Raw genomic sequence first — 16,628 nt, 5'->3', positions numbered from 1 at the left:
CCTCACGTAACAGAGGGGCAAGGCAGCTCTCTTTAATCTTTTCATAAGGGCACTAATCCATTCATGAGTGTGCTGTTCTCATGATTTCATTGCTTTGTAAATGGCTCCACTTCATCAGAAGAATTTTGGAGAATTCGAGTATTTAGAACAGAGCAAAAGGCATACACTTCAGTATTTACACTGACAATGAAAAAGAGAATCTGCAACAAAAAAGGTAGAAGCCAGAACATTTTGTGAGGTAAGAAAAGTTGAATACAGTGTTCCCAACCCCAAATCTGAGAATAACTCTATCTGTGGATATTAATGAACTGAGTAGATACAGTCAGAATATAATAGTAATAATAGCCAATTAATGAAATTTACCAAACTCTTAGTATAATGACATTAATATTAGATAAACATGTATTGTGTTCTATATAATACCTTTTAAAATAAGGCAACTAATGATTTTTTAGGCAATTTTAAGCTAAGCAATTTAATTGCACTATTTAGTGTGTGTGTTATGGGAACTGAATTCAGGCGCACTCTATTATTTAGTTATATCCCCAGTCCTTTATTTTTATTTTTATTTTATTTATTTATTTATTTATTTATTTATTTATTTATTTATTTATTTATTTTTGGTGGTACTGGGGTTCCTGGAAGCCCTTCTTCCTCTGGACTACACTCCCAGACCTATTTTATATTTTTGAAACAGGGTCTCTTACGCCAGCACGGCTGGCTTCGAACCTGCGCGATCCTCCTGTCTCCGCCTCCCAAGCGCGGGGATTACAAGCGTGTGCCACCACGCCCGGCCTTATTTTTTTAAATTTTGAAATAGGTTGTCACTAAGTTTTCAGGTGCCTTTGAACTTGTGATTTTCCTGCTTTAGCTTCCTGAGTTACTGCGATAACAGAATTGCATTACCGTGCCTTGGTAATTACATAATCCTAATTGTCATAACACATTATGGGTTGAATATTAATAGCACTTAAGCCAGGCATCGTGACTCACACTTGTAATTCACCCCCCCCCGCCCCCGCGCGCACTTGGGAGGCGGAGACAGGAGGATCACACAGGTTCAAAGCCAGCCTCACTGGCTTAAGAGACCCTGTTTCCAAATAAATATATAAAAAAATAGGTCTGGGAGTGTAGCCTGGAGGTAGAAGGGTTTCCAGGAATCCCAGTACCACCAAAAAAATTATTAAAGATGAGAATATAAACTCAAATAGTTCAAGTCACTTAAAATCAGATGTTCTCCCTAATATTCAGAAGTTAGGGAGAAAAAAAGGTCATAGGAGAAAATCTAGACAAGGAAGAAGAAATCATTGATGAGCAAATAAGGTGACCTAACTAAGGGGTATGGGAGGGCAGAAGAGGGAAATTCTCTAATGTACATGATGTACATTCATAAACATATCAAAGTCAATCACTAAACCAAACATGAGAAGGAAAAGGGGAGAGAGATGTGGGGGTTGGAAAGGGCTAAATAAGTGATATGTGCATGTAAGCCTCCATCGTCTTGTATCCCATTAAATGGATGACTACAATGCACCAATAAAATATTTTTAAAATATACAATAACTAGAAAGAGACATAACCAGGACTCTATATAAGGTCTGTTTGATTCAAAAATATAGACTGCCTCTTTACCTATAGGAGTTGAAATAAGACAGTTCCAGATGAGTTCAAAGGGGAAAAGATACAGCTAGTAATTAAAGTTAAGAGACCTCATGAATCTATAAAGTGTCTAACAAAGGGCTAGAGAGAGATTCAAGAAAGGCAAGTAGAGAAAGTTTTAAAAAGAGACTATTTACAAAGGTGCAGAAAGCAAAATGGATAAGCATACTGAAGCTAAGAGGGAAGGAGCCATTCCTGAAATCTCTCAAAGCTGGAGCTATATCCATCAAGAGAGACATTTGAAAAGTGGTCTTTGAAGAAGATGATGGACACTGCTAACAAACACTCTCACCTCCCTTTCCTATGCCCTCTGCTTTCCAGCCAGGGGTTCCCATTTGCTAAGCCAGAAGATGGAACACAAGGAAGCCTGTTGATATTCTATGAATGTCATCTTCCTGGGTAATAGAATAGTGTGGAAAAATTTGGAGGGAAGATAAAAGGCAAATGGAAACCTTCCAGCACATCTGGGAGAAATTCAGAAGCATGAAGGTCAACCAAAAAGCATTGAAATGACCAGTTTGTTTGAGAAAACTGAGCTCTAGAAGCTTTTTGAGACTGTTATCCCTTTTCCAATGCTAAAATTAAGATTCGAAGTCAGGAGTAAACTTAATTATTTTGTGTATCATATACTATAAATGCTTGGGATGATACAGAGGTGCAGAAAATGACTTCATCAATAGACTTTAAGCTTAGACAATAATATCAGGAGATAATAAATGAGATGGCATCAAATTTAACTTCTGCAAAACAAAGGAAACAAGAACATGAAGAGAAAGACTATAGAATGGGAGAAAATCCTTGCCAGCTACTCTTCCAACATATGATTACTAAATAACTCCAAAAAGTTGCATAAATATAATCCAATCAAAAATGAGCAATTGAAATAAACACATTTGTCAAAAGAAGAAATTTAAATGGTCAACAAATATCTAAAAAAATGTTCAATGTCTTTAGCAACTGGTGAAATGCAAATCAAATTTACACTGAAATTTCATCATATTCTAGTTAGAATGGTAATCATACAAATATAACAAATAATAAATGCTGGAGAGGATTGGGGAAAAAGAAACATATATACTGGTGGTGGAATTGTACATTAGTACAACCATTATGGAGATCAGTTACAGAGGTTTCTCAAAAACTAGGAATGAAACCACCATATAACACAGCTACACCACTCCTCAGTATTTTCCCAGATGAGTTAAAATGGGAACACAATACTGATATATGCATACCCATATTTATAAATTTATAATAGTACAATTTATAACAGCCATGCTAGGTGTCCTTAAACAGATGAATGGTATAATTACATACCACATTTTCTTTACCCATTCATCTGTTTAAGGACACCTAGTCAGTCACACACACACACACACACACACACACACACACACACACACACACACTGGAGGATTATTGAGCAATAAAAATAGCAAAACTATGTCATTTGCATGAGAATGGATGGAACTGAAGAACACTGTATTAAGCAAAATATGACAGACTCAAAAAATTAATGATTGTGTTCCCTCTCATATGTGAAAATTAAAAGAAAAAAGGTGAAAGAGGTCAAATTTCTTGAAAACAGCAGAGACACAGGTAGAGAAAAGGGAAAAAGGGAGTAAGTGCAGAGTGAAAAATATGGTAATGTGGAAAAAACTGACTAAGTTATGTACATGAACAATTATGTTACAATGAATCTCATTTTGTGTAATTACAATGGTCAATAAAATCAAATGAATAAGTGGATAAATTCTTGGAGAGCAGTTCTTTATGTCTTACTTTGAAACTCTATCCCACTCCCAATCATGTATTCATTCTTTATAATGTCTGTATTTTATAGTTTATCTCAATTATTTTTGCAGTTAGATAAAGTATAAGTTAAGGGATAGTAGATTTCAGGGGATTCAAATCCTCTAAACAAATTGGTGTTTCCAGGCATGGGATCCTAGAAAGTACCTTTAACTAATACCATTGGCTTCTGCTTTGTTTAAGCCATAAATAACCATTTGCTATCGTCTATATATGTTTCAAGCCCGGAACTAAGTTCTTGGGGTATGAATGTGTGTCAAGCGTATTTTCTGTCTTAAATGAACATTTATTGTATAGCATAGACAAATATGTAGAATGTCATTTTGGATAGTAGTTTTAAAAAAATTTGATGGAAGACAAATGGTCAGAAATATGAGTTAGCCGGGCATGGTCACGCATGACTATAATCCCAAAGGCCGTCAATTAAATTTGACCCAAAATGGTCTTCACCAACACATATAACAACAAAACTGTCAAAATTAAACACAAACTTTGGGAGAAGTAAAATATAAGAAATACTTCACAGATAAAATGTTCAATAATAAAATGTTTCTTCCCTTCTCAAAAGAACTATTAGGGGACTTCTCTGCAGAAACTCTGCAGGCCATATTCAAAGTACTCTAGGAAAAAAAATGCCAGTCAATTTACTGAGGAAAACTATCAGAAATGAGGGAGAAATTAAAAAACATTCCCAAATTAAAATTTTAAAAAGTTCATTACCACTAGGTTTATGTACAGAAATTGTTAAAGGTAGTTGTTTGAACTGAAACAAAGACTACAAATTAAAAACATAAAACTTACAAAATTAGAAACCTAATGTTATATGTAACAGAGAGAAATACTCAGACTACTCTAAAATTGTAATGGTGGTATGTAAAGTAATGTTAGCCCTAGTACATAAGGGTTAAAGGATAAAATTATTAATAATAACTATGGCTAAGATCAATTTTCAAGAGATAAATATAACAAAATGATGTAACAAAATGGAAAAGTGGGAGTAAAAAGGAAGAGTTTTTGCAAGATGTCAAAGTTAAATTACTATGCTTAGACTATTATAATGTAGTTAGATATGGAACATTTCCTGAAGAACTCATGTATTAATGCTCCAGATTACAACTCCATGAGGGTAGTAATGTCATCAGCAGATGTATTCATTGTAATGCATTAATGTGGTAGAGGTATAGCTGAGAAAATGGGTCCCTGGGGGTTTGGCTTAGGGATTGTGCTTTTGTCTTTGAATGTCCTTGATAGCATGCTCACTTTGTTTTGCTTATGGCTTCCAAAATGTGAAAGCAGAGCTTTGCTTGGCCACCCTTCTCCTCTCCTCCACTGCTTCCCTTACCCTTCCCTGAAATCCACAGGCCCTTGATCTTACATGGACTGAACCTGGAATCTCCAAAAAAATAGTAAGCAAATAAATCTTCCAACCTTAAGCTGTATGGCCAGTGGTTTTGGACTATAATAGTGAGAATGTTGCCTGAAACATAGGGTAATAGGTTCTACATAAGCCTCAATGAAGCCAAAGAGCACAAATCTGTAATATATGCACACAAAAAAATAAAAATGATTCAAAATATACCACTCCATAAAATCATCGAATCACAAAGGCAGCAAAAGAAGAAGAAAATAAAGACAAATAGGATTACATCAAAATATAAAGTTTCTGCACAACAAATTAAAAGAAGTAAAACCATAACCTATACTGAAGAAAACCAAGTCTGTAACAGAATAATCTGAAAGAGATTTCCAAGACTAATTAAGTAAAGTGAACATAGCTGAAAGAAACTGAGACGTGACATAAAAGACATATAAAATAGATTACACCACTGCAACAAAAAATGAGTATAGGTTAGAAAACATAAGTAAGGGTGTGGTATAGGATGAGGCTACTGAAACAAATTGTCCTTTGTAGAGGAAAGATCAACCCAATGACCAAAGAGTGTTTACAGAGGATGTGGAAATTAACAAAAAGTTACCAAACATTAATACTTCTTAATGAAATACATGAATATAAAAAATTTAAATGAAAAATATCCAATAAGGATCCAGACTAAGGGTGGAAGAAGAGTGAAAAACACATTACCAAGAGAAAGAAAAAATAAATAGATAAAGAAAATAGAAAGAAAAAATAAATAAATCTTGAACCAAGATTCCTCTATGAAACTACTTTCCAAAAGCAAATTAGTCATACCTATAAAATTATCACAATTCCATACTTTAAACAAGTTGATGTCCATGTAAGAAAGCATAAAAAACATTCTCAAAAGACAAAATTTCTTCTACATATTTATAGAAAAATTGAAGATATAATCATTGCCTGAGATCTGAGACCATGTGACAAACTCAAAATGAGACTTGTACTATTATTATTATTATTGTTGTTATTATTATTAAAAAGATAAAAGGATACACTAAAATAAGTTAAATAGAAATAAGTACAAAAATTACTTTAGATAAGATTTCCAAACAGTGAAAATGGTAGTTAACAATTATGAGTAGATATTAGTATCTAAAACCTAAGGTTATACTTAAAAATTCAAGGAGTACAGAAGAATAAATAAAAAAATAAAAAATAAAAATAAAAAAATAGTTATTTTTATTTTATTTATTCTTCTTACATGAAATAGATTCAACAAATGTTATTCTGCATACTTAATTCAAATACTTAAATATTTGTTTTTATAAAAATTGAAGGTGGGCCAGGTGTGGTGGCACACGCTTCTAATCCCCGCACTGGGAAGGAAGAGACAGGAGGATCACGCAGGTTCGGAGCCAGCCACACTGGCTTAAGAGACCCTGTTTCCAAATAAAATACAAAATAGGTATGGGAGTATAGCCCGGAGGTAGAAGGCCCCTTGGTTCCATCCCCAGTACCACCAAAAAAAAAAAAAAAAAAAAAAAAAAAAAAAAAATTGAAGTTGGCCAATAATAAATTAAGAAATAAATAATATGCCACCAAATCTGATGAAAAGGCAAGATAAATATTAAAATTCAATAAAGCAGAAATAGAGAAATGTGAAACAAGATAATGCAAGAAAGCAAATTTATCCTGATATAAATGTCTTTTTATAAAAACATACTCAGATTTGTTTACATAAAGTCCATTTGGTATTTCTTGCTTATAGTAAACACATTTAAAATAATATAGCATAGAAAAATTAAAAATACTAATAATTTGAATATGGATAACTATACTGCAATTCTAATAAATTAAAACTACATGATGGAAATATTCTACAACCAATAAATTATGTGTTTTAAGATAATATTTTTTGTCTCCCATAATCTTTTATTCAAGGTGAATAAACAGTCATTGTGGTATATACATTTTTCCTGAATGACAGGCTTAGAATATCATTAGCAAATTCAACATAATCTAAAGTTATTAAGTATAGGTTATAAATTCTGATAGCACTGTAAGCTCTTGCAAAATAAGGATAGCAGACATTTTTTTTAAAAAAAAGGCTAAAGCAACTAACCAGTTTGAGTCGCATAAGTAGCTAGCATTTTAAATACATTCCATGATAACTTAATGACATCAAATTGTATTGTATTGATGATATATAAGAAGAACCTATTTTGGAATATGTGTGTGTAAAACTAATCAAAGAAAATAAATCAAACTATTAACATTAGTGGTTGTACTGTGCATTAGTTTAATTTTCTTCTCAATAATTTTGCATATAATACTAGTACTTGGGAGGCTGATACATAAGGGTCACATGTTCCATGACAGTCTCAGCAAGTCTCAGTAGTGAGACTCTCATCAACCTATGGAGACCCTGTTTAAAAAAAAAAAATAGAGCCTGGCGTGGTGGCGCATGCTTGTAATCCCCGTGCTTTGGAGGCGGAGACAGGAGGATCGAGCAGGTTTGAAACCAGCCGCGCGGGCTTAAAAGAGGCTGTTTCCAAATTTTAAAAAGTATAAAAAATAATGGGTCTGGGAGTGTAAAAAGATAAGCACAAAATACTGAAAGAGAAATATCAGGCTTCTGGATTAGAATACAAATGAAATATGTCAGTTTTCTATGTATAACCTAGAGACATCCTATCTCACAGCTACACCCCAACAATATTTTATTTTTTAATTTGAAATAAGGGCTCATTAAGTTGGGGAAGGCTAAGTTGCTCAGGCTGCTGTGAACTTGAGATTCTCCTGTCTCAGCCTCCCAAGCACTTCTATTAGAACTGTACATCACAATGCCTGGCTTAATTATATACTTACTGTAGTAGTCAAAATTATTTGCAAGAAAGTTCAAAGAGATATAAAAACATAATATTGAATATAAAAATCAGGAAATCTACAAAATCATAAAATACTGATTATAATTATAAATGAGTTTAAGTTTTTCTTCATATTTTTCTACTATAGATTTACCCCAGTAAACTTTACTTTTACAAACCGTTGAAAATAACAATTTATTATGTTATTAATCTGCTTAAAATCATAGTAAAAATCATACCCATCCAATAGAATCAGAATTGTATTTATCCATGTAAATATTCTCTAAATTTAGTATATAGAACATGTATTGTTCCTGAAGGCAAGAGAAAAAAACATTTAATTCTTCTAACATCCATCTTCTGCCTGGTTAAAAGTAAACCAACCACTGGGCATGGTGGCTCACACTTGTAATCCCAGCATTCTGAAGGCTGAGACCACGGTTCATGGATAGCCTCAGCTATTTAGTGAGGGCCTCTGCAACTAAGTGAGACCCTCTTTCAAATATAAAAGAATAAAAAATAGGGCAGGGAGTGTAATTCAGGGATCAGATGTCCCTGGGTTCATCCCCCAGACCCGCAATAAAAAAGTAAACCAACACCCCACTTCTTCACTTTATATGTGTTTCCTCATATGTAATCTTCATAGGCAACAGGGTAAGTTTCAGTTTTCAAACAAGTAATTTAGTATGTCATCTGTTCTGAAAGTTAAGAGTGGGTTAACCTAAAACTCAGCCTTCTCATAAATTTCTTAATTTTCTATGAAATTGTTAAGTCTCATTTTCTGACTTTGTTTTGACAAAGAACATGAAATTTTTCAGAAGCCTAAAATCCTGGTTTAAAGTAAGAGCAAAACAAATAAATGGAAAAGTAAATAAATAAATAAATAAACAAATAAATAAATGTTAAAATAAGAAATGTTTCCTTTATTCTATGCTTTACTACAAATTATATATTCATTTTTATGTAAATAATAATCAGTGTAATCTGTTTTTTCATTCAGACGCCCATCTATCCATTATTCCCCAAAATAATCCTATCCAAATTTTTCCTTCTTGTGTATATTTTATACTACTATTACAAACAGTAATTCATAAAATATATGATATTACTATTCATTTTCTAATGTGCATAAATATGCAGAGGTGTGTAATCCAACAATCTGTGCATTTTTTTAAATTCTTGTTTCTCTTTCCCTGAACTTCATTGTACAATTTACCTTATCTTAAGTTCTCCATAGTAACATATTACCAATAATACATGTACAAAGTTTGTGGCAAAGATCTATCTTGCCTAGAAACTGATACTTTAATATAGGTATGAAATATTATAAGTAAATTATATATATTAATATTAAAATCTATTAAAATAGATGAGTATCCTTTTCCCTATCCTTCATTAGCAAAATTAAGTTTGTCCAGAGTATTTTATCATTATTATTTTAATTTTATTTCCTTCATTACTGCTACTGATTTGGAGCATCTTTTCATTTCTTCTGTGAATCACCCTTTTATATGTTTTGTCTGTTGTTAAAATTAGATTTGGTGGTCTTATAAATTTGGAAAGAATTTGTACCATATATTAGGTATCATCTATTTTAATAATCCTCTATTACTCATATTTTTATTTTCTTTTCCTTTTCTTTCTTTTTTTTTTTTTGTGGTACTGGGGGTGGAACCCAGGGACTTTTCTACCTGCAGGCTCTACTCTCAGGCCTATTTTATACTTTATTTGGAAACAGGGTCTCACTAAGTTGCTGAGAGCCTCACTCAGTAGCAGAGGCTGGATTTGAACCTGTGCAATCCTCCTGTCTCATCCCAAGCGCTGAGATTACAAGCATGCGCCACCATACCCGGCTCATAATCTTTTCCAAATTGTTATTTGAAAGTTACCATACTATGTTTATAATTTATAAAAATGTATATAAACAGACATTTCTATTACTTATTTTAAAGATTTGTAATTTCTAATCTTGATTGAAGAAGTTCCTAAGCCCTAATTTATGTATATAGCTTCTACAGTTTTCTCACAAGACTTATATTTTAAAATTTGCATACATTTTTTACTCCATCTAGAAATTATTTTTGAATTTGATTTAAAACAAAGGAAGTGCTCACATGTAATTCCAGTACCTGAGGCTAAGACAAAAGGATCCCAGGTTTGAGGCAAATTTATGAGCCCCTCTTTTAAAATATATAAAAGTTGGGAGTGGCCGGGCGTGGTGGCGCACGCTTGTAAGCCCCGCGCTTGGGAGGCAGAGACAGGAGGATCGCGCAGGTTCGAAGCCAGCCGCGCGCTGGCTTAGGAGACCCTGTTTCCAAATGAAAATGTAAAAATAGGTCTGGGAGTGTAGCCCGGAGGTAGAAGGGCTTCCAGGAACCCCAGTACCACCAAAAAAAAAAAAAAAAAAGTTGGGAGTGATTGAGAGTGTATCTCAGAGATAGAATCCACTGAATTCAATCTCCAGTGCAAAATAAATAAATGTTATTTTATTTTTCAGAAATTTGACAAACATATCAGTACTATTTATTTAATAATATACTATTTCCTCAATGAACAAAAAAATGTTTTGCCTCATAATACATTTCATTATTTAGCAAAATCTACTTCTGGATTCTCTCTTTTACTAATCAGCTTACCTATTCTTATGCCATTATCATACTGATTTTATTATAGTGATTTTATGGTATGATCTGACATCTGGTAAGAAAAGTTCTCTCCCTTTCTTCTTTAATTCAAAAAGATCCTACCACTCTCTTCGCCTATAAACTTTATAATCACATTATTCAAATTTTATTAACTTTTCAAAATATTGATTACAATACTTAAAGAAATTAAATTATATTTTCATCCAATTTTTATTTTAATTATATTTAATTGTATTTTATCTTGTAGAAAAATACTTGCTATTTCTCATGAGATTTTACACTTAATAGTGTCTTTATATTCTCTTATGTAACTTAGATATTTTCAATAAGGTTATAATATTGTCATGATTATCAATCTACCAGTGATTGGAATCTTATATGGAATCACTACTATCTTTCTAAAATAAATTCCATTAAACCATAGATATTATTCTGAATTAAGCCATAGGTATTATTTTTTAAGAAGATATACTAGTATTTATTTTTAATTTTTATCTACTCCAGTGAGTTTAGACTTCTTATATAATCTGTATCAAAATTTTATATTAAAATTATGCGAGGTTCATAAAAATGGCCAAGAGAGTTTTTCATATGTATTATGTTCAGGGCTACTTTAAGATAATTATTTTCTAATTTTTCAAATAGATATTTTTATAATAACTGTTGTTTTCATATCAAATATCATAGAGATTTTACTCTCTAATTTAAATTTTTTCTTTAAAGGTAGAATACTTACTGATAATATTTTATAGTTTAAAAATATTTTATAGGATAGCTCATGAATTTTGATAGGATATCACTGTATATTTACTTGTGAATTTCAGAAAGAATGCAGAGAAAATAAATACATTATGTTGATACATATGATCAAGTGAGTTCCAAGTGAGTAAATAATTTTCACATAATTATTCATTAAATTAATAATGCATAAAAACCTTTAAATTTTTTCTGAAGGTAATATTTTCAGTCTTACAGCCCGCAATAAATTTTGTATTTAGTCTTACAAATTTACAAATGTTAACATTTTAAGTGAGACTAAAACATTATTTACATTAATTCCTTGGAGGAACAAAAGAAGAAATGTTTAGTGAAATACGACATATGATTATACAAGAGAAAACAAATTTCAAGGTGGTAAACCAAGCTCCATAAAACTCAGCAGCAGAATTAATACACATATTACTTACGGATACAATTCTGAAAGTCGTTCAGCTATTGCATAGGCTGTCGGGTCTCTGTCTAGGGTATATAGAGTGATATCTGACTCTTTCTGTAGAATGGCTCTTGCATGTCCTCCAGAACCAAATGTCATGTCTAGAAAAACCTATCAAATACACAAAAAGTAAAGTATTACTATTAATGAATACAATATAATTTTGCCAACTAGCTCTATTGCTAGAAGCTCTTAATGGTTTTCTGAGCTGAGAACAAATAGAAAAATAATGCTAATATTTTTGCCTAATGTTCAATTTGTACATATGTGAGATCTGGCTAGATAATGAGTGATCAGTCTAAAAGATAACTTACTAGAATATCAGTAAAGTAATCCCTAAAGTGGTATGGCTAATCAAGACAAACTTATATTTGACCAGAAGGTCAACCAGTACACACTGCTGTGGTACTTTTTAATGCTTTCCAGCACCCAGCTGATAATAATATTTCCAATAACTTCTTGTCATTTGGAGATGGCTTAATATTAGTTTGACTCACATTAACTCAATTTCTCTAAACTCTTTCTGTAAGAAATATTTTCAGAGAAAGAAAATGAGAAACAGAATCAGAAACAAAGAATTAATATATCCAACAATAGTCACAGAACAAATCAAATATAACCTGGAAAATTTAAAATTTAACACATTTAGCCTAGAAAAAGCCTGAGGCTTTTTAAGTCAAAACACCTCAGGCAAATTCTTGATTTAATACTAAGTAGCAACAAGTCTTTAGAAAAATTACTTAAAATCATAATGTTAGTGTCATTAGATTTTGTCCAGTGTTTTCAAAGAAAACTAAGAAGAAAAAAAGATCAATCACTAACTATCTAAATGGAAAATAACATAAAATTTCAACAAAACCAAAACATTTTTGTGAGTAAAAAATTTCCCAATAATTATTTTTCTAGATACAAAAGAATGCAATGTATGTGAGTGCATATCCTTAAAAAACTGTATCATTTCAGGTACATGATACAGTTAAATTGAATCAGAATTTACTTCTTATTTATTTTATTGAACTAAACTCTAAAGAGAAGGTCACAGTAGAGTAATAAAGTAGATCTCAACCATAAGGAACATGTGTTTATCAGTCAACTGTAGTGATTTGAAAGTCAAGACACTCTCTGCAAATGACCTCAAGGTTATACTCTCAGTTTAATGGACCCTTTGAATAAACATCATTGGTATTATGAAAATGAAAACAATTACTCTAGGAAAATTGAATACAATGACAATATTTGCCTATTAGCCAGACTTAAATTACTTAAAGAGGAGATACTAGAGATTGCACTCAGTGGAGTTCAACCTCTGAGTTACATTCCCAGCTCTATTTCATTTCTTATTTTGAAACAGGGTATCAATAAGTTGCTGATGGCCTTGCTAAAATCCTGAGGCTGACCCTAAACCTGTGATTCTTTTGTCTCAGCCTCCTAAGTACTGGAATTATAGGCATGTGCCACAGTGCCTGGCTAAACATTCTTAAAAAGTTCATGAGCATATTGCAAAAGAAGTGAACATTCTCCAATGTTCCTTGAATATTACAAGTTAGTTCAGGAAGAGTTAGAAAGAGATAGAAGTATGCTTTGATTTTTTTACTCCTATTTGTTATGGCGATTCTCATCCTCTGATCAAACTCTCAGGAAAATTGGCTTACTATTCAAAGAACAAATAGAAAATCTTCTGATCAAAATTGAGAAGATAAGCATAAAATATAAAAGAAATATAAATGTGGTAAAAGTGTGCCAGCAATGAATTTTAATATTTTAGTAGTTTATAACTACCAGCACAAAAGGTATGGTTACATATGGGTTTTTGCCATCTTATGTTTAATTGACTAAATTTTATTAATAATAAAATAACTTGATGGTTGGTTCAAACAAACCTATAAATAAATTTGTGTCAAACTGTTAAAAGATCAATTCAAGTAAAGTGGATGCAACTAGTAGGTGTACAGAAATAATTTCATTTGCATGTGGTATGTTATATCCTAGTCATATATGTCCACTCTCTAAAGCAACATAGTATTCAATATTTAAATATCATATCCATGACCATATGTTGGAACAAAACTTTTGTGTCTGTGTATCCCATTAGATCCTTAAATGTAGAAAAAAAAAAAAACTATTCACTCTTGGGTTTAATTACCTCAATTCTTTAGAACATTGTAGGAAGACCTTGTATGATTGGTTATTAAACAAAGTAGCAGGCAGAATAAGCTGTAAGCTATAGAAAATGACTGAAATATTTTATGTTTTAGTCACCAGGAGCTGCAACCCTGTAGAAAGCTGGGTAATGTCATGGTTGACTGTTTTAGCTTGGCAGGGCTTCTATATGCACACTGCAATGATATTACTTGCTGTAATTATTTATGGACCTAAGTGCCTCAACAATTTCCTTATCCTTAGTTATCTCAGAACCCATGATGCAAAATTTACTATTTTTCTCAAGCCTGGCATGGTGGCTCACGCTTATAATTCCAGTACTTGGGATACTGAGATAGGAGGATCATGCAGGTTTGAAGCCAGCCTAACCTATTTAGTGAGGCTCTGAGCAACTTAGTGAGACCCTGTTTCCAAATAATATTTTATACATAAATATATACATAAAATTTATATGAATAAATAAAATAGGTCTGGGAGTGTAGCCTGGAGGTAGAGGGCCCCCAGGTTCAATCCCCAGTACTAAAAAATATTTATTTGGAATATTCAGATATATTTGCTCTTGTGTATTTATTATACAAAAAATGGACCAGTTTCCTATTTTATTATTGATTTATACTCTTTTGTAAATATGGCATCACAGAAAAAAAATCAAGAAATGTGGTGTTATGTCATAGGAGAAGGGAAAAACCAATTGACTCCCTTTTCAATTTATAGCACTGGGTGACTCATGAGGTCTAGATGCCATTATTATCATTAAGGAACAATGCATATTAGAATTTTAAAATGCAAGCTGATGATTCCAATCACCTATTAACCCATAACACGTTAGGTTCACTTCTAGTTTTGTACATTCCATTTGTCTCATGCTCTTGATTTTGTGTTACACTTGATTGGTAAGAGATCCACCCCCTACCACCCTCTGTGGAAGCATCCTTGATTGTCAATGTCTCTCCAAAGGCATAATCATGATATATTAAAAATAATCATGTAGATTATAATAATCATCCCACAATTTTTAGAATAGTCTTAATGAAGAGAACTTTTAAAATATTGATTGGGATTTTCTTTAGTTTAAGATAAGATACTCATATGCAAATTGTTTTTTGTTTGTTTGTTTGTTTAGTGGGACTAGAGATTGGACCCAGGGATATTCAATTCTGAGATATATCCCCAGCCCTATTTTATTTTCTGAAACAATTTCACTAAATTACTATGTGCTAGGTTTGTAACTTCATTCCTCCTGTCTCATCCTTCTAAGTACTAGGATTTCAGACATGCACCAACACCTGGCTGATATACTTTTCATCAACACCTGGCTGATATACTCTTCATTTAAATCTAGGGCCATAGTAAGACATAGTATTGGTGTCTTACTATTAGTGTCTTAGTCTGGGTTTTACCCAGAAGCATTGTACCTCCAAGTTACACACTAGCCCTATTTTTTAGTCTTTATTTTTGAAACAAGGTCTCACTGAGTTATAAGTAGCTGGGGCTACCCTGGAACTGAGATCCTCCAGTCTCCAACTCCTGAATGCTGGGATGACAAGCATGCACCACCATACTCAGCCCAAAGAAATCTTTCTATATGTTACATGTATATATTTATTTCAAATGTATACCTTATGCTCCAAATATATGTGTGTATATGTGTTTATAATTATGCATTATAACATATACATATAATTGTTAATACAAAGTTACTGAATATATCTTATTGTAGAAAAGCAAAATCAAATGTGATACCAAGTATTTATTCTGGCTATTTCATTTAATACCTGTATAAACCTGGTCAAATTATTTTAATTCTCTGAATTTCAAGTATTTTAGCAAAGAAAAATTGGAATAAAATGTACATACCCTCACTTACCAAACAAAGATTTATAAGGATTAGTTTATTTCTTCCCTATAACCACAGAGTATTATTAGATTTTACATGTATCAAAAGTGAAATTACACTAAACTAGTAGGAGGCAAATACAGGAACTGAATATAAGTATATGTAAGTCTGAAAATTATGTTCTTTCTTGTAACAATTTGTCTCTGCATTAAATCAATAAAATCTATATTTGCAAATTGCTTTATAGTTTACCAAGCATTTATGTCTTCCTACTGGCCTAAAAAGAGGTCTTTAGGGCATATAGAGACGTGGCATTATATTCATTTTAACAAAAAAGAAAACTCAAGTACAGAATGAAAATGTGACATGATTAAGGTCATATTACCAGTAGAGGAAGTAAATCTGGTATTATATTTGAAAGAAATAAAGAGATAAAAAAAGGATGAAGGCAGAGAAAGAAAAAAAGAAAAATAATAGTGGATGACATAAGAAATCCTGTCTGAGATGGCTTTATAAAAATTATACAAATTGCTGAGTGTGGTGGTGCACACTTGTAATCCCCGCACTTGGGAGGTGGAGACAGGAGGATCAAGCAGGTTCGAAGCTAGCCTCTCTGGCTTAAGAGACCCTGTTTCCAAATAAAATATAAAATAGGTCTGGGAGTGTAGCCTGGAAATAAAAGGGTTCCATCCCCAGTACCATAAAAAAAAGAGGTGTAAATTCTAGGAAGTTACAAAACCACTAAAGTGACTGGCAAGCAACAAGTTCTTGGAAGGGCTTCCTAGATGGTGAACTGAGGTAGGGTGCCCTCTCAATCATGGGATTCTCAGTCCTACTAGTGATTTCCATGTCCCTCTATGGCACAAAGTAGCAGGACCTTTTGTTTTGGTGGATTCACACAAGTTAGGACAAAGGCATCCCAAGGTAAATTAACTATGGCATGAGGTGAACAATAAGACCCAAGGCCGCTTCATACTGCTTGATGAGGAAGTTGGGGAGAGGACTGAGAGTAATGGCTTTTCAGCAGAAAGTGAGTTGAAGAAAAATCCTTCAGCTGCAACCAAATATGGTAGCATTA

General features: G+C 32.4%; 1 protein-coding gene across 1 annotated transcript in view; it reads right to left on the bottom strand.

The window, feature by feature from the left end:
* METTL15 (methyltransferase 15, mitochondrial 12S rRNA N4-cytidine) overlaps nucleotides 1–16,628 on the bottom strand; it is a gene marked incomplete at both ends in the record, with an annotated part of 228,223 nt that overhangs the window by 109,854 nt on the left and 101,741 nt on the right. Inside the window, one exon of the mRNA XM_080710304.1 lies at nucleotides 11,528–11,664. Within this exon, the coding sequence (XP_080566430.1) occupies nucleotides 11,528–11,664 (137 nt within the window). The remainder of the gene's footprint in view (nucleotides 1–11,527; nucleotides 11,665–16,628) is intronic.

This window comes from Muscardinus avellanarius (assembly GCF_963383645.1).
Source record: "Muscardinus avellanarius genome assembly, chromosome: 1".
Taxonomy (NCBI): Eukaryota; Metazoa; Chordata; class Mammalia; order Rodentia; family Gliridae; genus Muscardinus; species Muscardinus avellanarius.
Note: the sequence above shows the minus strand (reverse complement) of the source record. Positions and strands in the feature narration are given on the sequence as shown.